Source organism: Hibiscus syriacus, unplaced genomic scaffold, assembly GCF_006381635.1.
Source record: "Hibiscus syriacus cultivar Baekdansim isolate YM2019G1 unplaced genomic scaffold, ASM638163v2 tig00111273_pilon, whole genome shotgun sequence".
Taxonomy (NCBI): domain Eukaryota; kingdom Viridiplantae; phylum Streptophyta; class Magnoliopsida; order Malvales; family Malvaceae; genus Hibiscus; species Hibiscus syriacus.
Window position 1 is genome coordinate 2278531 of NW_024063040.1, and position 22973 is coordinate 2301503.

Sequence of the window (22973 nt, forward strand, 5' to 3'; positions counted from 1 at the left end):
TGTAACTTGAAAGCCCATAACAAATCTCCGAAAGCGCTCTTCCCAAAGATAACTTATACATCAAATATGGTTGCAAGACAAGTGTAGGAGCGAACAATGATCCCTAGGATGAAATATTCCATCACGTGCAACAGATGGGGCATCTCATTGTACGAATGATCCCAATCACCGTAGAGTAATGTCATAGATTTCCGTTTGTCCATCCAAGACTTGTAATAAGACGTAATATAACCAAATGTATTATGTATTGATGCCACGATCATTGATGATAGGATCCTCGGATTTTTCTCGACAAGTAGCTTCACGTAAGCACATACGACATCGGAGTCTAAGTGCTTGTGGTCTTGAGTGTAGGAGCTTAACGTGCAATTATGTTGATTGTGGAACCTTGTAACTTTCCACAACATCTTTCATTGTAGGAACGAGGTATGTATCATCCACTTATAGTTGACGTTTGTTGTTAATACATCTGAATAAATATGTCTTCTGGTCAGACTCCACAACGGTGAATTCTTTATGAGCTTTTATACAAAACTCCTTCACAGCCAGTTGCGCATCTTTCTTACTCCCAAACTGTGACCCAACTCCAAGCTCCGTCGATCCTTCATCCGAGGTCCCCCAATGGGCTGCGCATGTATCGGGCATATAAAGAATCTCAGGATTCCTCATGACATCATAGTTTATCTCATGCATTGCAACTACATGACGATATTAAGGCATCTGAGGGTGCAGACTTTCTGCTTGCATGGTTGTTGGTGGATGTGCCCAAACTAGCAGAGAATTCTACATTGCATAGCCACAAGGAACGACTACCTCCCAGACATCACCCTCTATGTCACAGGCTTATCCCTCTGAAGCAGCCTCGGCGATATCAGATTAATCGATTATTGGTTTGTCATCATCTATCATAAGCGGAACAAAAGTATCATCATCGCTAAAATCAACAAGGATTGCACCGAATCGCTCGACGAGGTTATCTATATCTTTTGATGGTCATGCTTCTGCAGTCACTGATGCAACAGTTGAGGAAGTAGGAACATATATAGTTTTGACAATAATTTGAATCATCTGATTACTGAAAGATTGATGAAGATCAACCATGACAACTACATTGTCGTCGTCGTCGAGCACATTGTTCTATATTTCAGTAGAGCCTCTAAAATGATGTGTTGATGTGTTGATATCTCAAACTTGAAATAGAAGCTCTAATTTTGTTTTTGATTTTCATCTTCATTTGCCCATGAGTTACATTTGTCGGGAACATCATGTTCACGAGACTCTGACATGAACAGAACACCATCTTCAGCTTCAACAACTTGGTAATTTGGGTGGACGAATGCGAAAAACTTGTTTGTTATAGCTTCACAGAGAGATTGGTTTTAGCTTGTTCAAAACAATTGCAGCAAAATAACAAGGCTTGTGAAGATTCATCAAAAGTGAGCAAATTTAAAACAAATACCATCCAATAAATCCCTAGTGAAATGTCATCTCAATCTTCAATCTTTCAACTACTTTAAGCTATTTTTCAGATGTCATTTATCGCAACAATAATGTACATTTTCAGTTATTTTTCAGAGGTAATTTACTACATAATTGAAGAAAACGGGTGAAAATAATGTTGCATTATCATCTTCTGCAACTTCTCAGTGATATATCAACTTAAATTAGAAAACTTTTCAATGTTGAATTGTCACTTCAAATCATAAAAAATGTGTATTTTAACCAGGTCAAATTATTTAATGCTTCAGCTACTTTTTAGAGGTCATTTATTGCACCATTTCAACTACTTCTCAGAGGTCGTTTATTGCGGCAAGAATGCACTATTTCAGCTACTTTTCAGAGGCCATTTAATGAAAATTCAAACTATTCAAAAAACGGGTGAAAATAGTGTTGCATTATCATCTTTTGCAACTTCTCAATGGTATATAACTCAAATCATAAAACTTTCCAGTATTAAATTGTCACTTCAAATCATAAAAAAAATGTATTTTAACTATTCACTACTTCAACTACTTTTCAGAGATCATTTATTGCAGTAATAATGCATCATTTCAATTATTTTTCAGATGTCATTTATTGCAGTAATAATGCATCGTTTCAGCTACATTTCGGATGCCATTTAAGGCATAATTCAAGCAACTGTTCAGAAAACGAGTGAAATAGGGGTGTATTAACATCTTCAGCAACTATTAATATGTTGAAAGCCATTTAACTATGACATTGAAGGTAAAAAAACTATAACACCTTCAATCTTTCACTTCCAAAGCTTGAGTTTTATTTCAAACATGTCAACTCTTTATGCAACTGTTTTTTACGATTGCAAATCTATAACCATGTGTTTCCCAAAAAATATCCAACTACACAAGTTGAAGTCCAATATAGAAACAAGAGTTCCACTCGGAAGCAATGGAAGAGTATCTTCCATATATTATAAATTTTCAGTATCATGCATAAGGTTTCATCTAAGCAATGATGTAAACCTTGATGGCATTATTGACATATTTCTAACACTCTTTGTTTAATATCAATTTGTTTTTAGAGTTCGATGATCTCGATTTTGCTCGTATCATTAAGGATGTTGCTTCTGGCTCGAATATCCCACCAACTCAGACAAATGACCAAGAAAAAACATAGATGATGGAGACCCAGAAGAATGATTCCAATTCGTACGCGAACGACAACAACAAAAAGAATGGGGAATTGAAGAACTTAATCTTATTTCTGACGAGTCTGCTGATTATGAAAGCTAAAACTTCTTAATCAATACTGCTATATTGATGATTTTATTTAATATTTATGGTGTTCGTAAGAATAGTCCTATTTACGTCCTCATGTTAATGTACTAAGTTTGTAGTTTTTTTCTTTTCAGAATAGTCTATCACATATTTTAGAGCCAAAAAATATGGTATAACTCATCACCTCGAGGTGACGAGTTTCGAGTTTTTTAAAAATATTAATTCACTTAATAATCTTGAAAAAAATTATGGAACTCGACACCTCGAGGTGACGAGTTCTAAAGAAAATATTAAAATATTGGGCTCAGAATAAAAAAAATATATATCCCATGACTATTTCGCCCTAAACTATAGAAAATACTGTAGATCCCAAAATAATTACTGGGTGCCCTATTGGGCCAAATAATTCGCCCGGCTGCGGCATTGAGCCAAAAAAAACCAAATCCAAGAGTAGACATGTAAACCTGCTGGAAATTCAATCGGCGTACAACATTCGCAGCATCGTTCTCAACACATACATTAGGATGATTCAGCCCCACAGCCATGCGAATGGCAGAGAGAATGGCCTCCGCCTCGATTATGTTTGCATCAGATTGGCCAGCAACTGGGATGGCTTGACACGCCACCACCAATCCTTGATGGCCTCCAACCGCAGGATTACCGACCAAGATCGGACATACGACATCAACGTTAATCTTGAGCATTAGCACTGAAGGCTTCATCCAATGATCCACATGAGACCCAATCGAGGTCATTGATGTTCCTAAAAGTCGTGCTACCTGCAAATGACGCAGGCAATACACGACTAGAGAGAACTACATACTAGCCCGGAAACAGTCGGCCATCATGAACAATAACATTTCTTCGATGCCACACATTATACATCACCACAATGAGCAACCGGAACTGGTCAATAGTTAAGAGGCCTAGCAAAGAATGCAACCATGCGCCGCAGGATGTTCAAGGAGCAAAAAAACGCTGAAGCACTAAATCCGATGCATGCAAAATCTGGGTTGTATCAGCACAGTCCCTAAGAACATGGAGGCTAGTGCCGTCCCCCAAACCACACATCGTACATCGACCATCAAACATTCCTTCCAATTGAAGACGACGACACACCAAAAGTGCCTCATGAATCGCGCGCCACCCAAGCAGTCAAATCTTGGGGCGGGGGGATAGATAATTGAGACATAGATAACCACATCGGGATAGAGGGAACGATTGTACATTGTTGACGTAAGAGATGAAAATAACCCGAACGCACCGAATAAACTCTGGAAGAGTGTTCGCTCCACACCATAACGTCGTAGGAAACCGATGCAATCAGGTAGTTCATGATGGCAGTAGCATCGACATATTGAAAAACCGCGTGAACTCTATGGAAATCCCATCGGGGCCTATCAGGCATCATGATTTCACCACAAAGTGCCGGGGCCAGGGCACTATCCACGTAGGTGGACTCGATTCGTATTGGAGAGTATCCACCCCATCTATCAGCGTGCATTCTCACTGTATAAATTATTTATTTCATTAACTAAACATCAGCTCTTGGAATTCTGTATAAATTATTTATTTTATTGATAAATCGAAAACACAATGGCCACATCAATTAAAAGTCAGAAGTGACAAGAAAATTGGTTACTACTAAAGTAGAATTTATTTGATTGATGAGGATCAAACATCAAGATCGAAATCTTGATCACATTACGGAAAACTTAGTTTGCATTATTTTGACAATGGAAGCTGCGACAACGGATACATCGTGCACCACTTTGTTCATATCAGTTAACGGTGATTTAGCAGGGAACTCGATCTCACAAGAGTTGGCCTCCATGGCTGCATCATTGGAGCCTTTCTCTGCGAATTTGTAGTTACCCGTTTTGAAAGCTTCGTTGATTTCGTGGACATCTCCTTTTATGATCACGTTATAGCGCTCAATGCAAGATGTCAAGGCCTTCTTCATTGCAGGGTCGAGCGCAAGCCCGTCATGGAGTAGCTCTTCGATGAGATAGAGTGTCTCCGTTGCTCGAGTTTTGAGTGAGTCCACCATGATTTGAGCTAGCTTCTTGAGGTTGGCGTTACGGCTTTCGGGACTCGATTTCAGGGACCAAATGCAAATATCATAGAAGGGTGTTTGCCTGCAAGTTCTCTCTATCAGGTTCAGGTTGCCTAGAAGGGTCGGACGGAAGGCGTTAACCGGAAGGAACATAAGGAACACAAACATTAGCATCAAGCTCTTCATATTTGATAGGTTAGGGGATAGGTACACAATTATTGACTATTGAATGTATGGTTGGTCTCATCGGAATTGTTGTTTTTATAGTGGAGTGTGATTAACCAAAATTATTTTGACAATCATTCAACCTATTGAAATGCTATCAGTAAGGTTTGCCCTTGAAGCTCGCACGATCTTTGAGGAATGCCCTAGACAAAAGTCTCTTCATTTGAACGAAAACCATGTTGACCCATCTCAAGTTTTACAAGGTCGGGAGGGATTATTGGACAAACGCATGCATTCAAAGAAACTGCTGCTGACGCTGGAAATGGATTACATCTTCTTGTATTCAACATTTTTTATTTTATTTCACTGTCTATGCACTTGTTTGCTCATATTTTTTCTTTTTCAGGTGCCGACTGCAGCGCAATCTTTGTTAAAAAGGAAATTTTAATTTTTGATATATGTTTAATCTTATACAGTTTTGGGTAAGACTACAGAAGGTGAAAATAAAATTACAAAATCTTAATAATACTTTAAATGCAATATTTTTAAGAGAAAAAAGCGTCAGTGACCGAAAATGACTTATAATATACGATTTTAACCAACTTTTTTGTGATTTGCGAAAATGACCAACAAAATCGCAACGCGATTTAGAAAATCGCAACGTTGAAAAGAAATCGCAACGGTCAAAAGAAAATCGCAACGCGATATTCCAAGAATCGCAATACGATTAAGAGAATCGCGTTGCGATTCTTGGAAGATCGCGTTGCGATTCTTGGAATCGCGTTGCGATTTTCTGAATCGCGTTGCGATTCTTGGAAGATCGCGTTGCGATTTTATGAATCGCGTTGCGATTTTATGAATCGCATTGCGATTCTTGGAAGATCGCGTTGCGATCTTCTTTTCAACGTTGCGCTTTTCTAAATCGCGTTGCGGTTTTGATATCGCGTTGCGATTTTGTTGGTCATTTTGGCAAATCAAAAAAAAGTTGATTAAAATCGTATATTATAAGACATTTTCGGTCACTAACGCTTTTTTCTCTATTTTTAATCCTCCATAATTAGAAGAAAGCAAAGGAAGCTGAAAATGAAGAAATGGATGCTCGTATTTTGTGCAACACTTATAATTTCACTAACTCATAAATCTAAATTAAAACATTAAATTAGTTGATCAGAAGTCAAATTTGATTAAATTAAAACTAAAATGAGCAATAAATCAACATGCAATTATCCATCATCCATTAAGAACTAACTTAAATTACATATTAATGATAGCTGAGAAGTTCTACGAGGTGATTTTGGTTTAATATTGTGTGTGTGTGGGGTGATGGTACCGGGAAATGTAAACCTGAAACATATGGTGCGTTGATGTGGCTCGATTGGAGTTTTAAAAATAAATAAACTCATTTTTAAAAACATATTTTAAAAAATAATCGAATTTAAGATAAATTACCTCAAACACCCCTTAGTTTTAAGTTATACATCACTCACGCCAGTAAATTTTTAATTTTTCCAATTTTAACATCAATTATACTACTGAATCACGAAAAGTTTTAAATAACTACGATTATAGGCCAACCATCCACTTACACTGTCCTCTTCGTGGGGATTTCAAATCACCCCCAAAAGGCAGAATTCTGTTCTGTGGTAACCAACTCAATACAAATACCTTTTTTTTCATTTTTATTCGAAAACAAAGAAATAAATTGAAAAAAAAAGACATTATAGTAATTATTTCTCAATAAATATAGGAGAAATATAGTATTATACCAAATCTTCCGCATACAGTTATTTTTTGTGGGGTGGATGAGGTAATTTTCCTTTTCAAGTATAAAGAATTGATGATAACAGATGGGAATTTTTAATAAGCATCTCAAGATCATAAGCTCGGTGTTGAATCTAAAACTCCTATTCCTCAATCCCAAGAAAAAGACAAAAAAGAAAATCAAACTACTTACCGTATAACACAAATCCAAGTATATAATGTGAATTATGGGATATCATTAGTTGATGGGAACCACCAAGAAACAATCTCTTAAATATATTTTTCATTTATGCAGCTAGAGATCCAGAATTCACCTTCCTTTGCTCAGCTACATGTGTAAGAGCAGCATCAATTTGTTCAAACACATTTTCCTTCGCCACATTTCCATTAACCTGAAAATCGAACAATATATTCTCATCAAACAGAATGATTTAAGATAATTGAACTTTAAAGATCCATAAAACCAGTTTTCCTGTCAAATTTTGAATTTAGCAGAATATAGCCTCAGCTTTGGAATTGTCTCAAACAATAAGGCATCCTGTATATTTCATGATAATACCTTTCATTAACCCTTCGTCTTTTCATTTTAATTCTCAGAATATAGCTCATTTTAATTCTTTGAAACAAATTAACACACGAGAAAACGATATTTTATGTGGATACCGGTTCATGTTGACAAATAACCAACTCATGTGTATCATCATGCTTAGACAATTTGAATTCTACTTGGTTCGTCAGGCAAGAGTATTTCTGATGTTGACTTTTTGCCATCATAAATAGCAATAGTACTTCAAGAAACTTTTATAGCTATCTCCAATAACTTTTGATTAAATGCCTAGGAAATTGGAAGCTTGCGTTTTAATAGTCTAACTTGATCTTATCAGATGTGGTTTCAAAAACTAAAAATAAAACAAGCCAAAGAGTTTGGCTTTTAATTTAGGACGACTAACTTTTGAACCTCTGTTAATTATAAAACAAAACATGTGTGACTCAAAATTTTCATTTTCTCGTCTTTATCCGCATGAACCTACACAAGCTTTAAGTTAAATCAGTTAGGCCATAGAGAAAGAATTTAGCATGCCTCGACTGTGATATCTTTATATACAGAAAGCACATCGTCCACATTTTCATGATGTGTGCGCAGCCGCAACTTCACCTGCAAAATGCAAATAAGAGAATATAATTTGTCAATCAAACAAAAGGTCACTACTACAAAAGAAGAAGAATCCCAAAATAATTCAAACATATAATCCCAACCGAAAGCAATCAAGCAAGGAATATCAGACATGCCTTCTCTTCAGTATCATCAAATCGTTGTGTAAGCCTGGATGCAATTTCGTCATTCTGCGGGGGTGAATATTTCAAGTGGTATATCTTCCCGGTAAGAGGGTCCAACCTTCGACCAACCACTCTCTCAACAAGAATGTCTTCAGAAACCTGCAAACAAGTTGGACATGTTAAACTAGAATGGCTTTAGACACCTATATTTGAAAACTAAAAAAAAGAAACGAATAACAGTCGAAGAGGTTGATCAATTAAAAGTGCAATAAACCATTTTTACATCCAACAAAATGAAAACATCAGGACGGATCCCATAATCCTCGAGAGCAGCTGCCTGTGATGAGCTCCTAGGATATCCATCTAAAAGCCAACCCCTTTGTTGAGAATCAGGTTGCAGAAGACGCTCCTTGACCATCTAATACCAAAAACTATAGGATTCATGAATAGGAAAAGCGTTCTATATAAACTGAACAATATCTTCCCTACCATAGCAACAATTTCGTTTGGGACTAATTGCCCTTTCTCCATGTATTCCTTTGCTAGCTTCCCGTTTTCACTAGCGCTGGCAATTTCTGCTCTCAATAAATCCCCGGCAGAAATATGCACCAAACCATACTGAACAAACAAATACATTGAATTATGATTTAAAAGTTTAACTTCAATTGAGAAACAAAAAATCAATGCATAAAGTTAAAAATAAAGAGAGAGAGAGAGAGAGAGATTACTTTTTGGGTGATGAGCTCGCATTGGGTACCTTTACCAGAAGCCGGAGCCCCTGATATGATAACCTTCAACAGCTCTCCCTTAGCCGACGCGACAACCTGCCATCATCCACGATATGAAAAAAAAGTAAGCAAACAAAACCCACAAACAGATTGAAACAGGAAGTAATAAGCGAACGGTATGGAGAATTACGAAGCAGTTGGGGGCATTTGGGGAGAGGAGCTTCTTGAAACGGGAAGGGGTTTGGTTTGACCGGAGGGAAATGGGAGCAAAAGGCGGATGGGAAAGGAGGAATGAATTAGGGTTGGGGTTGGGGAACTTGGGATGAGGAGAAAGAGATGGGGACAAAGAGTCGCAGGGGGACAAAGAGACGCAGGGAGACAAACAAGTGCTGTTGCCCATTGTTAGCATCGTGTAACTATCTCCCTTTCCCTTTGTTCTCTCTCTCTCTGTGGACAAATCTGAACGAATTTAGGAGGACTTCTTACTTCGAACAACCGCCATCGCTAAATTTATATAATTCTACATTTTCCTGCTCCTCAAAATTACTCTTTTCCCTGGAAATTATTATACAATGGCTTGGGTTGTTTTTTGTTTTCTATAAAAAAAACGTAGCAATTTTTTTAATAAAAATGTAACTTTTTTTAAGGAGCGAAGCCAACGAATCATTGAAAGAATTGGTTGAGACGGAGGCTTTGGGCTATTGACTAGAGAGGTGGCAAACTAGTTATTCGGATATGGTGTAGGTCGAATCATTTTGAGTTTAGATTATATTCGTTTAATTTTATTTAGGTCAGATTTGATTTGGTTCAGATTTAGTTCGGGTGTATGATAAATCGGGTCGGTCGGGTATATGGTCAGGTCAATTTTGGGTGGGTCAGTTTTCGGATATAGTGATTCTTGGATCGGGTTATTTTTCGATTCGAATTAATATCGGATCAGTTGCCTTTTTGGGTCGGTTTAATATCAGATCGATTAGATTTCGGATCGGATCAATATCAAATCGATTGATTTTCGAATCGGGTCAATATCGGATCAGTTAATTTTCGATTTAGGTCAACCTTTAAATCATGCCAATTCGGGTTAAATTTGTTATGAGTCTAATTAAGTATTTATATAATTATTGATATATTCTTGTAAAAAATATGTATTCTTTTTTGTTAATTTTATCATTTAGGCTTAATTTGCTTATAAGTATAATCAAGTATATACAGATTTTCTATTCAGAGTGCTTTCAATTCAGATTAATTCCAGTTTGGGTTACTTTCGGATCGGGTTAAATTAGGCTTCACTTGGGTTACTTTCAGTTTGAGTTATTTTCGGTTCGGATTGTTTTGAGTTCGAATTGCTTTTGATTCGGGTTGTTTTTCGGTTCGGGTCAAATTGGATATGGATCTATATTGGGTCAGATAAATTTTAGATCGACTATGATTGAGTTTCGGATAAAATTTGATCATCATATTTGAGTTAATTTCGGGTATTAAATTAGATACATCGGGTTTAGATCAAGTTTATTAGGTCTAATTGAGTATCTAGATTTGACCTATGAGTATCTAGATTTGACCTATGTTGTCTTTTAATTTTATCTGGTAAAGTATTTCATTGGTCAATCAATTACTAGTTTTATTCAAATTTAATCATTGAATTAAAAAAATCAAATTTATTATTAAAGTTATAAATGTTATTCATTTTAGTTATATTTCATTAAGTTATTAAGAAATTTATTAGAATATCATTTTTAATAGTTTGAGATGATTAAAAAGTAATATATATTTAAAAAAAATTAATTATTAACAATAATACACATCACGCAGACGGAGTTACATAAACATAAGACCTTTAAGAAGAATAAAACTTTTTCTTAACTGCTAAGAGCACTTAGGATGCGTTTGGTTCACGGAATGTAAGATTACTAGTGGGAATAAAAGATTATCAGGTAATAGGATTACTGGGAATGTTGTATTTTGCGTTTGGTTGGTTTAGCAGGAATGTAAGATTACCGTGTTTGGTTAAAGGAATAAAAGATTATTGGAATATATATTTGACCAAATTGTTCTTATTATATATTTGTATAATATTACAAATTGTAAAATATTTATATATTTTCTTTAAAAAAATTAAATTCATAATATTTATATATATATTTTTTACAAAATTAAAAATATAAAAAAGGTTTAATGAAAGGGTAAACAAAAATTTTAACTCTTGAACTTCATATAAAATTTTAATTATAGACTTTTTTTTTGTAAATTAAAATAATTTAAGGATAAATTTGTAATTTAACCTTCGTAGAATTTTTATTATTCAATGATAAAATAATGATATTTTTGAATAAAAATAAAAATTTAAGGGCATTTTAGTCCAAAACGCCGGTAATGTTACAATACCTAAGGGAAGAGAAGTAATGACATTCCCGGTAATATACCCTAAAAAATCTATTATTGGTAATAAAACATTACCGGAAATGAGATTCCCGACCAACCAAACATGGGAATGTGGGATTCCCATGTGGGAATCCCACAATCCTTGAACCAAACACCCCCTTAATGAATGTATTGAGTATCAATTTTTAAATTAAAATAATAAAAAATTTAATATTAGATATTTATATATTATATTAATTTAATTTTAATCATAATTAATATAACAACCGCTAAAAGACTAAGGACTCGTTTGGTTCACGTCATCTTTTATTCCTAGGAGGAATGTTTTTTTTTCAGGTAATGATACCCACGTTTGGATGGAGTTATATTCTCAAGTGCAGGTAAAGAATGAATACCGTCAGTGATATTTTTTTCCTGTTTTCCTAGAAATATCATTCCCCCATCTTTCTTAGGTATTTGCTCATTCCGGTCCTCTTGTCTAAAACACCCTTCTCCCCGCTTGGTTCTGGCTGAAAGAAAATATGCTTCTTCTTCCATTTGGCGTTCAGATTTGCTTCTGGTGTATTAGTCTCCCATCTCCCTTCTGGCGTTCAGATTATATTTTCTATATTTATCTTTTTGCAGAGCGAAAGATACTAAATTGTTTTTGTCATTTTTTTGTTAGGGAAAATTGAAAGAGAAGTGGAAAGATGAAAATCACTGTGTTATTGGTGTTGAAGTGCCAGCCGGAAGGATATGATCCCATAATACTAGCCAATGCATCCGACGTGAGCCATTTCGGTTTCTTCCAAAGGCCAAGCATTAGGGAGTTCATCGTCTTCGTCTCTCGAACCGTCGGCAAACGAACCTCTCCTGGTCAGCGCCAGTCCGTCCAGCACGAAGGTCCCTCCTCTGTGAACCTTTCTTAATTTTTTCTCATTACAAGATAATATTCGTTTCCTTGATTATTAATATCTCTGGCAATTAGATCAATAACATCGTCTGTGCATCTTCTTTTGTTTTATCGTGTATTACATTGCCTTTTTTTAAAGAAAATATTTTCTGAAATTTCGATTTTATCAGTAAAATCAATATCATGATTATGTTTTAGGTTTGAGAAGATCTTTGGTTAATTATGATAATAATTATTTATTTATTTATGTTTGGTGATTTTAATGTAGAGTACATGGTACATTCTTACAACAGAAATGGACTTTGTGCAATTGGATTTATGGATAGTCATTATCTTGTTCGAAGTGCTTTTTCACTTCTCAACCAAGTAATATAACGGAGTGTAACTCTTATCTTCTCTGTGTCATAATTTACCTTATAATTCAGTATCATCAAATCTTATTGACTGCACTATTGGTGTTCTGCACTGGCGTTCTCTGTGGTTATATTATCAGGTTCTCATAGCCTGAGACTGATTATAGCAGGAAATGAATGGAAAGGGAAAATAGAGAAGAAGAGAGGAATTAGAGAAATGATATATTCATTGATGATTGCGGTCGTGTTTACATGAATAGATCTTTATAGATTCAGTTATTGTGGAATGAACTATAATGTATAGGAGCAACAATTATTGATAGTTGTCCTAATATTGGCATAATCTCACCTTATTCAGTAACCACTGATTTATTCCTCCTACACGTCCCTCTTTTTGGTACTTGACCCACCAGCTCTCAGCTTGTAACTCCCTGTTTAGCTTCCATGTTCCTAGATTTTAGTTTTTCTTCATTTCCTGTCTCGGACCTCAGCTCATTCTTGTTTCTCTGCTTACTTGCTAGCTTAACTATAGCTTAGTCTTATTTTCCGGCTCAATCCCTCTCTTTGCATCTTATAGCAATAACTAGATTGTTGGGACGATGGGTGGAGGTGGATGTGTCTATGTCTGTGTCTGTGAGTATAATACATTAAGAGTTTAAGATGACGTTTAGAGTCTGTGGGTCACATTCCTCACGTTTGACATATGGTGTTCTGAAATATGTTTGTGAGATTTGATGTTCTTCTGTGAGATCTTTGGAAAATTTCAAACGGTAATGCTTGGCAGGTGGTGGATGAATATCAGAGAAATTTTGGGGAATCATGGAGAACTGCAGAAGCTGATAGCACTCAAATTTAGCCCTATTTGGATGAGGCTTTGACCAAGTTTCAGGTATCTGTTTTATCTCTTATTCATTTCTGGTGTGTTTAAATATGGAGACTTACACCTTTCAAATTAATCTCACATTTTCTTTTCTAAGTATAATATTATAGCTTTATAGGAGTGTTATATTTGAAAAACCTTACATAACCCTTTTACCGTTTTCAGGACCCTGTAGAGGCTGATAAATTATTGAAAATTCAAAGGGAGTTGGATGAGACTAAAATCATCCTTGTATGCAATTTTCTATTTTTGTGGGAAAAATGACGAGTTTGTGTTGTTTCCTTTTAGCTTTGAGCTATCGTACTGCGATGTCATCCTCAGCTCCAATGTTCTGTTTGTTCACTATTCCATATTTGAATCTTTTTTTTTCCTTGTAATGTTGTAATGAATTATATCATCTCAAAAGAAAGATTTGTTCATAAATAGAAAAATATCGGTATATTTGTGTTAGCTTGGATTTGATTGATTAGAAGTTCTCTCAATCATTGAAATGATTATGTCTTTGATGCAGCATAAAACAATTGATAGCATGCTTGTACGAGGTGAGAAGCTATACAGTTTAGTTTAAAAGAGTTTAGATCACAGTGCGGCATCTCAGGTACATGTGCAACACAATATAATCCTATTTTGCATTATCCAGTTTGCATATTATTTTTCTTTTGGAGTTACAATTATATCGAAATAGACTATAATTAGAATTAATAGTTATAAAGCGCAACTGTGGACTAAATAATCGAAATATATCCGGAATCAGTGGGCGAACATCTAAAATTTTAAGAATGAACAAATTTATAGAATTCTAGGAGGATTAAAACAGATTTTAAAAAAAACATAGAAAAAATCTAAAATATATGGCAATTTTAAAATTTTAAGGAGGCAACACCCACCCGCTCGGTCCATCCTTGTCCAGAGTCAGTACACGGGCTGGGAGTCGAACCTTATTGTACCTTTGGAACAACCACATGTTGTTTCTAATATCAATCCTCTTTTGGTTATTGAAATAGATGTTCTACAGCCGGGCTAAGAGTAACAATCAATGTTGTAGTATACTGTAAAACTTGTAGAGAAACACAACTATGTTGTGATGGCATTCAAGTGTTCTAGCAAATGGAGTTGATGGTAAATTTTATTTGTTTGCCGATTTGGTCTGTTTAGTATATAGATGGGTTCAATCCAATCCTCTTATTATTATAGAGATGGGTTCAAATTAATCCAATTCTCTTATTATTTGTCAAAAACTGTAAATTGCATTTTTAACTTTGTTAGTTTTAGTTTAGTAATCTCCTCCCACAGAGTTCTGAGTAGAAATGCATAAAATAATGTTGCATGAGTCTATTGGTTAATTGAGTGAAAAGGATATTAAAAGAAAAATGGATTTGTGATAGAATTTTCATAGTTTCATGCGAGTATTATTTTGAAAGGGAATTCGTTGTTTTTGTTGAAATTTATTGAAATTTCATCTAGAAGGTAAAATTTTCACTTATTTTCCTGGATTTGTAAAATTTTCATAATTCCATGCGAGTATTATTTTGAAAGGGAATTCGTTGTTTTTGTTGAAATTTGTTGATCCACATAATGGATTTCAACTGTGTACGGGCTTCTGTTCTTTGATCTATGTGGTAATTGTTCTAGTTATTAGATTTCAAGTCTTTGGAAGAATAATTGGAGAATCAACTATTTATAGGCTTCAATTTTATCATCCATTATCGATTGTTTTTACTTTAGCTTAAGATTCCTCATACCAGTTTGTTAAGAGTAATTTGCAATGCTTTTATATTCATTCACGGATGAATTCCTTGTGTTTGGTAGAGTTATGGTTCTGAATTTGTTTGTGCTTTTGACATTTTATTGTTTGAAAGCTTAAACTCTACCTTTTTTTTCTCTGTATCGGATTGCTGTAATTGTTCAAATATGTTTGATTTTATTTTACAGTAAAATTGGCATCGATTTGTTTTGTCAATGGTTTTATTCGGTCTTAATTTGTTCATATATGTACGGTTCTTTTGATGCTAAGAGATGTAATCATTATGGGCTTTATCTATTCTTAGATTTGGATTACTAGTTCTTATGTCTTTGTGCAGGTAACTTTAAAATGAATTTTCCATTCAGAAGCTTACACGAGGACTTCGCAACTTCTCAAATGGAAATCCTCAGGTGTCCATTTTTTAGAAACATTAATGAGCCTACAAACTTTTCTTTCTCGTCAGCCATGTCCTTTCCATTGCCGGTAAGATTATGGATCATTATGTTATGAGCTTTATGTTTCTTGCATCATGTTCTTGGTTCAAGTTCAAATTAACTTCTACACCTCAGGTACGAGGAGCAAATGGTCCGATTTTTGAAGACGGGCCAAATTTTGACATGGCATTCAGGCTTTTCCATGGACGCGATGGAGTAGTTCCGCTGTCAGAACAATCTTCCTTGCATGCTAAGAAGGCAGAGTCTGAAACAGCCCCACCCAAGTTCAATCCATTGGCTGCAAAGGCAACCACCATTAGTCTCTCATCCTTCGGACCAGGAGGGCCCTTCAGTTTCGATGCAAATCATTTTAGGACCGAGTATTAATAATTTTATTAAAATATTAACAAAGATAATGATGAATGATGGTGAAATATAAAATTATAGATAATATGATTTTTAGTGTTATATTTTCTTACTTATTTGAATTATGTTTTTGTAATATAAATTCATGAGATAAATAATAATGATAAAGTATGCAGAATTAAGTATAAATATAAAAAATAAATAAATTATTCTATATAGAAGATATAATAAATATTATATCTTAGATAACAAAAATAATTTACATATTTTTATTATTATGAATATCTATAATAAATTATTGTATATAAAAGAATGTAAACCTTGTCGATTGAAAAATACAAAAAACCTCTCAGTGAATGCATCAAGTATGAACCGAAGCTAGTTTTCACAATGTAAACATTTAGTTAAATGTTGATGTAAAATTTTAATAATTTTTTACATAAATTATGTAAAATTTAATATTAATTAAAATTAAAATAATACATGATATATTTAAATACTCAAGTAATATATTATCAACAGATAAAATTTTTATAAATAATTTTTTATTTAAATATTTAGAATTCACTTGTTAAAAAATATAGAACAATGACAATTTGGTAAAATATACATTCCAGTAATCTTTTATTCCTTCAACCAAACACTGTAATCTTATATTCCTGCCAAACTAACCAAACACAATAATGTAACATTTCCAGTAATCCTATTCCCTGGTAATCTTTTATTCTCGCTGGTAATCTTACATTCCGTGAACCAAATGCCCCTAAATATCTCATTGTCGTCTTCTTTCTCAAATAGAGATGCCAACTCGATTTTGATATATATATATTTGAACTTGAACTTGAATAATTTATAGATTCGGATGTTAAAATCACCATTCCCTACATATTTGAAATATATATAAATAGTTATATTTGAACCAGCATTACTTACCCCTTACCTGAATGCAAATACAATTTGTTACATACATTTGAATTTAATTTCGAATTATAAAATAAAGAATATCTGTATGTAGCTTTCAATGGAAACCTCGAGAGTTTCTTCCAAGACCAGTGTAATTTTTCTGAACTAAGCATTTCTCCCTCAATAAAGCTGCCAATGCACAAGTGATTTTGATCAAAAAGGAGAGAGGGAAGTTCTACACTGCGTGACCTTAATATAATGTTAAAATAAAGTGTTTCCAATTTTATTATTGTTTAAATAATAAAACTCATAAAAAGTTACTGATAATATTATTATTTTTACTTAAAATATTATTTTTTAATATTTTCGGTCATTTTTAACGTCTAATAATATTTTCGGTCATTTTTTAGCGCTTAATAATATTTCCAGTTATTTTTTTGAAAATCCGGTTAAAACCTCAATAATAATAAAATCGGTCATATTTTAGCGCCTAATAATTTTTTCGGTCATTTTTTACATGTTTTGTTATTTAAACAATAACAAAGCCGATAACTTTTTTTAGCCGTATATTAAGACTGCCGCACGTGAGCATTTCCCAGAAGAGAATTATACATGAAAAAGAAAAACCCTAGCATGTAAAATAGTAATAATAAAAAGAAGAATATAGTAATATACATATTATACTTCAGCGAGAGATGCACCTTTTAAGATAATTGTATCGAGGGAATGTACTTCTCAACTTGTCGACAAGGTCAGGTGCCTTGATCCTATGAGACGTGTGTTGGGGAAAACGGGTTATTTCCCACATGAACATAGTTTTAAAATTGACCTAAAATGTCAAGATTAAAACCACCAAAGGTTGCACAGCGGATAAACCTGTCAAACTATTGAATATTGAAACACAATGGAAAAGAACCGACTAAAAAATAATAAAGGAGAGAACACACCAAATTTACGAGGTTCGACGAGAATATCGTCTACTCCTCGGGCACCACACCGGATGATAACTTCACTATATCTCCAATATTACAACAAATGGAATTCTTTGGAATTCCCAAAGTGGGAGAATGAAGAATACAAGAGGAAGAGAGAACTTGTTTTTGGGATTATTTCTAATGGAAATACTTAGGCCTATTTATAGTTGAGTTTCAAGAACAATATGTTCAAAGTTTGGCCACCTACCAAAGAATTTTTCAATGTGTACAAGTTAGCCACCAAATATGAAATTCACATGTTCAAAGTTTGGCCACCAACCAAGATGAAATTTCTAATAAGTTGGCCACCAACCAAGATGAAATTTCCAACTTGTCAACTTAATTTCTAGACAAATCTAACAAATCTCCACCTTGGCTTGAAATTACCAAGCCTACTCAACTTCTTCAACTCCCCAAATTTGTAGTGCCTCTAATTGCGCTCACAAGCGCCACACACCCGAAGGTGTTCATACTTTCAGGATGTTAATCAAGTTCAAACAATGATTGAACTTGATTACTGTTACCACCTTGGTCATCATATTTGCAGGATTTTCTGATGTCGCAATTTTCTGAAGTAGAATCTTTCCTTCTTCAAAGATCTCCCGCACAAAGTGATACCTCACGTCGATATGCTTAGTCCTTGAATGGTAGACTTGAGTTTTCGCTAAGTGAATAGCGCTCTGACTGTCACAATAGAGACTAATGTGACTTTGAACAACTCCCAAGTCTTCCATCAACCCGTTAAGCCAAATTACTTCCTTTACAGCCTCTGAAACTGCCATGTATTCTACCTCTGTAGTAGACAAGGCCACTGTAGATTGCAATGTAGACTTCCAACTTACTAGGGCTTTAGCAAGAGTAAACAAATACCCAATAGTTGATCGACGCTTATCCAAATCACCAGCATAATTGGAATTAACATATCCAACCATACACTGACCAAGTGCTTCATCCTGTTCAAAAACTAAACCAACATCCACGATTTGTTGGAGATACCGTAGAATCCATTTCACAGCTTGCCAATGTCCTTCTCCAGGATCATACATGTACCTGCTCACAACTCCAACTGCTTGTGAAATGTCAGGACGCGTACACACCATTGTATACATCAAGCTCCCAACTGCATTAGCATATGGAACTTTTGCCATATACACTCGTTCTTCGTTAGTTTTAGGAGATAGAACTAAGTTTCAAATGAGAAGCCAATGGGATACTTACATGTTTGGTATTTTCATTCATGCCAAAACAATGTAATACCTTTCTCAGATACTGCTTCTGTGTTAAACAAAGCCTTCCTCTCTGTCTATTTCTGCTTATCTCCATACCAAGAATCTTCTTGGCCTCACCTAGATCTTTCAACTCAAACTCTTAATTCAAATGAGCCTTTAATTTGTCTATCTCCTTTTAACTCTTCGAAGCGATCAATATATCGTCAACGTACAAGAGAAGATAAATGAAAGATCCATCTTTGAGCTTTTGCAAATACACACAATGATCATATTTGCTTCTAGTATACTTTTGCCTCCTCATAAAGCTATCAAATCGCTTGTACCACTATCTCGGAGATTGCTTCAATCCATATAGCGATTTGTTCAGCTTACAAACCCATTTCTCACGACCACCATCTTTTTATCCTTCTGGTTGAGTCATATAGATCTCTTCTTCTAAATCACCATGCAAGAAAGCCGTCTTTACATCAAGTTGATCTAGCTCCAAATTCAACTGTGCTACCAAGGCCAACAATATTCTAATGGAGGAATGCTTCACAACAGGGGAAAATACTTCATTGTAGTCGATTCCCTCCTTTTGAGCGTAGCCTTTAGCTACCAACCGTGTCTTATAGCAAACATTTTTCTTGTTATGAGATCCATCTTTCTTTACAAATACTCACTTGCATCCAATGGCTCTTTTACCTTTCGGTAATTGTGCCAGTTTCCAAGTGTTGTTCTTTTGGAGAGATTTCATTTCTTCATCCATGTCACTTTTCCACTTATCACTTTCCATGCTTTGTATTGCTTCTTGGTAAGTGATAGGGATATCATCATCAACAACTGGAAGAGCATAGGCCACCATATCAACAAATCGAGCAAGTCTACGAATTTCTCTCCTTGGCCTTGTAACTGTAAGTGTTTCTGGTGTCTCTAATGGTTCTTGGGTTTGAACCTCTTCATCTTCTAATTCTTTTATTGGAGTTGAAGAATCAGCCGCATCAACTTCTGGGATCATCGTCTGCTGAAACTCCACCTGTTTTGGAGTATGCTCCACCTACTGCGGAGTACTACTTGTTTGGACAGCTTCACTTGTTACCTTCTTTACTAGGGCAGATTCATCAAATGTAACATCTCTGCTACAAATTATCTTCTTGGTGTCTAAACACCAAAGGCGGAATCCCTTCACTCCATGGGTGATTCACATAAAGAGAGTCTTCTTTACTCTCGGATCAAGCTTGGATTCCTTCACATGATAATAAGCAGTGGATCCAAATACATGTAAGGAATCATAATCAGTAGTAGGTTTTCCAGACCATACCTCCAATGGTGTTTTTTCTTCTATCGCTGATGACGGCAGACGATTAATGATATGGCCAGCATATGTCACAGCCTCAGCCCAAAATGCCTTGCCTAACCCAGCATTAGACAACATACATCGAACCTTCTCCAATAGTGTTCGATTCATACGCTCTGCCACCCCATTCTGTTGTGGTGTATGTCTAACAGTGAAGTGTCAAACAATACCATACTCATCGCAAACGTCAAAGAATGGGTCACTTTTATATTCCCTTCCATTGTCCGTCCTAAGACGTTTGATCTTTCTACCAGTCTAGTTCTCGATCATATTTTTCCATTTCAGGAAAATTTGAAGCACTTCATCTTTAGACTTCATCGGATACACCCAAACTCTTCTGGAAAAGTCATCTACAAAAGTTACAAAATAATGGTTTCCTCCCAAAGACGATGTCTTTGAAGGACCCCATACATCTGAGTGAATATAATCTACAATACCTTTTGTATTATGTATAGTGGTGCCAAACTTCACTCTCTTCTGCTTTCCCATAACACAATTGTTGAGTTAATCGAATGACGAAATTGGCCAAGAGGGGGGTGAATTGGCAATAAAAATTTTGTGGAAGCTTTTGCAGAAAATTGAAAGCAATTGCACAGCGATTTACAGTGGTTCGACTTTCTCAAACAAAGTCTACGTCCACTACCTTAGCTATCCACACTAAGGATTTTCCAACAAATTCACTAATTTGTTCTTTCTTTTGAGGCCAAAGAGATAACCTTAAAATTCCCTCAAGAGTATACCCCAACTCTTGAGAACACTCTTTTCTCAAAGAGAAGATTACAAATTGCAAACTTACAAGAAAACCTCACAAGGTAAGATGTTTGCACAATTCTAGAACAAAGAAAAGAACACTCAAAGATGAATACAATTGAGCACAAAAGTGTTCTTGAAAGCAAAATGAATATTGAATGAAAATGGGCTTGAAATGCTCAAACTTGAGGTTTGATGCTTTCTCTTTGATTCTCTCTTGATTCTAGTTGCTTGATGTTTCTTGTTATTGATCAATGGCTTCTAAGCTTGCTTAAATACACCTTGGATCACTTCTGAACGTTGGGGATAATTAGAGAAGATATTATAGCCGTTTTAGTGTGAAACATTTAATAAACAGCTTGGAGCGTGGGGGGAATCGGTTCCCTCTCATAGGGAATCGGTTCCCTAAGTGTAAAATTCAAATATTTCGACCGTTGAACAGGGGGGAATCGGTTCCCTCCGAGCATTCTGGAAATCTCGGAGCCAAACCATTCAGGGGGAATCGGTTCCTCCTATGGGGGGGAATCGGTTCCCTCTGAGCAATCTGGAATTTTTGGCTTTGAATTGGTTCGAAATACTTTGTAAAATATTTTGAAATTGTTTTATGATTAAAACTTAATTTTACACTTAAGTAAGGATCAAAAATGATTTTTGAAATATTTGGAGTAATGTTTTGATATTCGAATAGTTATATCGAATATACTTAGAAAATCATTTGGAAAATCTTAAAATCCATTTAACTTAATTTGTTATATCGAAATATTAAAATGTTTCAACAATCTCCCCCTTTTTGATATAACAAAACATTTTAGTAATTTTAAGATTTTTGAAATCAAGTTTTTAAAATTACTCCCCCTTACTTTAACACTTCTTCAATTTATCATGTAAAACATTTAACACTTATTCTTCTCCCCCGTTTTGTTAAATCAAAAAGACATTGTAAAACAAGGTTTTGAAATCATTTAGCCAATGATTTATTAATTATAAGCTTAAGCTGCTAAGATCACAATCAAAAGAGAGGTTAGCCATTAGTTTCATAAATCAATATTCATAAATAATGTGATATGGCAAAATTGATCATATTGCTAATGATAATGTAAATGATGCAAAAATGAATAAAACACACCAAATATAAGTTCACACCATCATATATCCAAAATCCAACAATCCACAAAATCAAACAAATCAAAATGTTGAAACAATATTCATTTTGTTCAAAGTCTTAACGCTAAACATAAAATCAAGCATCCGGATCGGTAGGAGGAAAACGGGCTCGCATAGCGGCCATCTCGTGTGTGAGTTCATTGATACGAGCGTTGGTTGATTCATTGTTTGTACGCATCTCCTGAAGAATCTCTAATTGTTGAGCTCCCATTGTGGATAAATGGGACTCTATAGAGGAAAAGCGCGAGTCCATGGTAGCGTATCGGAAATTGAATGTCTCCATAAAGGATTGAAAATATGGAGGCATTTGATGCGTTTGTTGTGTTTGTTCCTCGGACTGCTCTTCGGGTTGTTCAGGTTCTTCTTCAGCTTCATCAATATCCCTCATTAATTGTTCAAACTCGGGATCTTCGTCAGCTTCGGGTGGAGCTTGTGAAGAACTAGCTCCCGGAGTAGAAGAACGAACCCATTCACCGGTTTCTTTGTCCTTTACCCATCCCGCTCTCGTTAAGGAAAAAAGATTTATTTGTTTCTTAAGAGGAAAAAACGGCATCTAGACCGACTCTAAGCCCAGCTTTGGAAAACAGATTACTCAAAAAGCAACCGTAAACTAGAGATGAACAGTGTTTCTTGTTAGGAACAAGATTTACGGTTTCAACAATTTCAGCAAAAATAATCTGAGGTAGGTTAATTTAATACGGTTTCGAAACAATGTAACCACCAAAGATCCAAAGCTCTAAGAGTAGAATAACGACCTCCGGATGGTCGAAACCACCAAGAAATCATTAGATGAAGAAAACGCTCATGTAGGTCTAAGACACTCGCACTATCTCTTCTTTTATA

General features: G+C 35.0%; 3 protein-coding genes and 2 pseudogenes across 3 annotated transcripts; 2 read left to right on the forward strand and 3 right to left on the reverse strand.

Moving 5' to 3' along the window:
- Positions 1-4239, reverse strand: part of LOC120157641 — a 35893-nt pseudogene extending 31654 nt beyond the window's left edge.
- A 176-nt stretch (positions 4240-4415) lies between these two features.
- LOC120157563 (cell wall / vacuolar inhibitor of fructosidase 2-like) lies at positions 4416-4977 on the reverse strand. Its single transcript, XM_039168658.1, has one exon. It carries the CDS (start codon positions 4975-4977, stop codon positions 4435-4437), a length of 543 nt encoding a protein of 180 aa, XP_039024589.1. The 3' UTR covers positions 4416-4434.
- Positions 4978-7002: 2025 nt separating this feature from the next.
- Positions 7003-9189, reverse strand: LOC120157556 (adenylate kinase, chloroplastic-like). The gene is made up of 7 exons (XM_039168653.1): positions 8914-9189; positions 8724-8819; positions 8485-8613; positions 8279-8413; positions 8008-8154; positions 7799-7873; positions 7003-7109 (listed from the first exon to the last, which is right to left on the reverse strand). Exons 1-7 carry the CDS (start codon positions 9130-9132, stop codon positions 7005-7007), a joined length of 906 nt encoding a protein of 301 aa, XP_039024584.1. The 5' UTR covers positions 9133-9189; the 3' UTR covers positions 7003-7004.
- A 2605-nt stretch (positions 9190-11794) lies between these two features.
- On the forward strand, positions 11795-14285 carry LOC120157579 (annotated as a pseudogene).
- A 935-nt stretch (positions 14286-15220) lies between these two features.
- LOC120157642 lies at positions 15221-15795 on the forward strand. Its single transcript, XM_039168718.1, has 3 exons — positions 15221-15248; positions 15312-15457; positions 15544-15795. The coding sequence occupies exons 1-3, from the start codon at positions 15221-15223 to the stop codon at positions 15793-15795; spliced, it is 426 nt and encodes a 141-aa protein (XP_039024649.1).
- Positions 15796-22973: the final 7178 nt, after the last annotated feature.

Coding starts and splice junctions, on each gene's coding strand:
- LOC120157563 (XM_039168658.1), bottom strand. CDS start 4,977: ATGAAGAGCTTGATGCTAATGTTTGTGTTCCTTATGTTCCTTCCGGTT.
- LOC120157642 (XM_039168718.1), top strand. CDS start 15,221: ATGTACGGTTCTTTTGATGCTAAGAGAT. Junction 15,249..15,311: donor TTCTTTTGATGCTAAGAGAT/GTAATCATTATG, acceptor GTCTTTGTGCAG/GTAACTTTAAAATGAATTTT. Junction 15,458..15,543: donor CCATGTCCTTTCCATTGCCG/GTAAGATTATGG, acceptor TCTACACCTCAG/GTACGAGGAGCAAATGGTCC.
- LOC120157556 (XM_039168653.1), bottom strand. CDS start 9,132: ATGCTAACAATGGGCAACAGCACTTGTTTGTCTCCCTGCGTCTCTTTG. Junction 8,820..8,913: donor CAAATGCCCCCAACTGCTTC/GTAATTCTCCAT, acceptor GGATGATGGCAG/GTTGTCGCGTCGGCTAAGGG. Junction 8,614..8,723: donor GCGAGCTCATCACCCAAAAA/GTAATCTCTCTC, acceptor TTGTTTGTTCAG/TATGGTTTGGTGCATATTTC.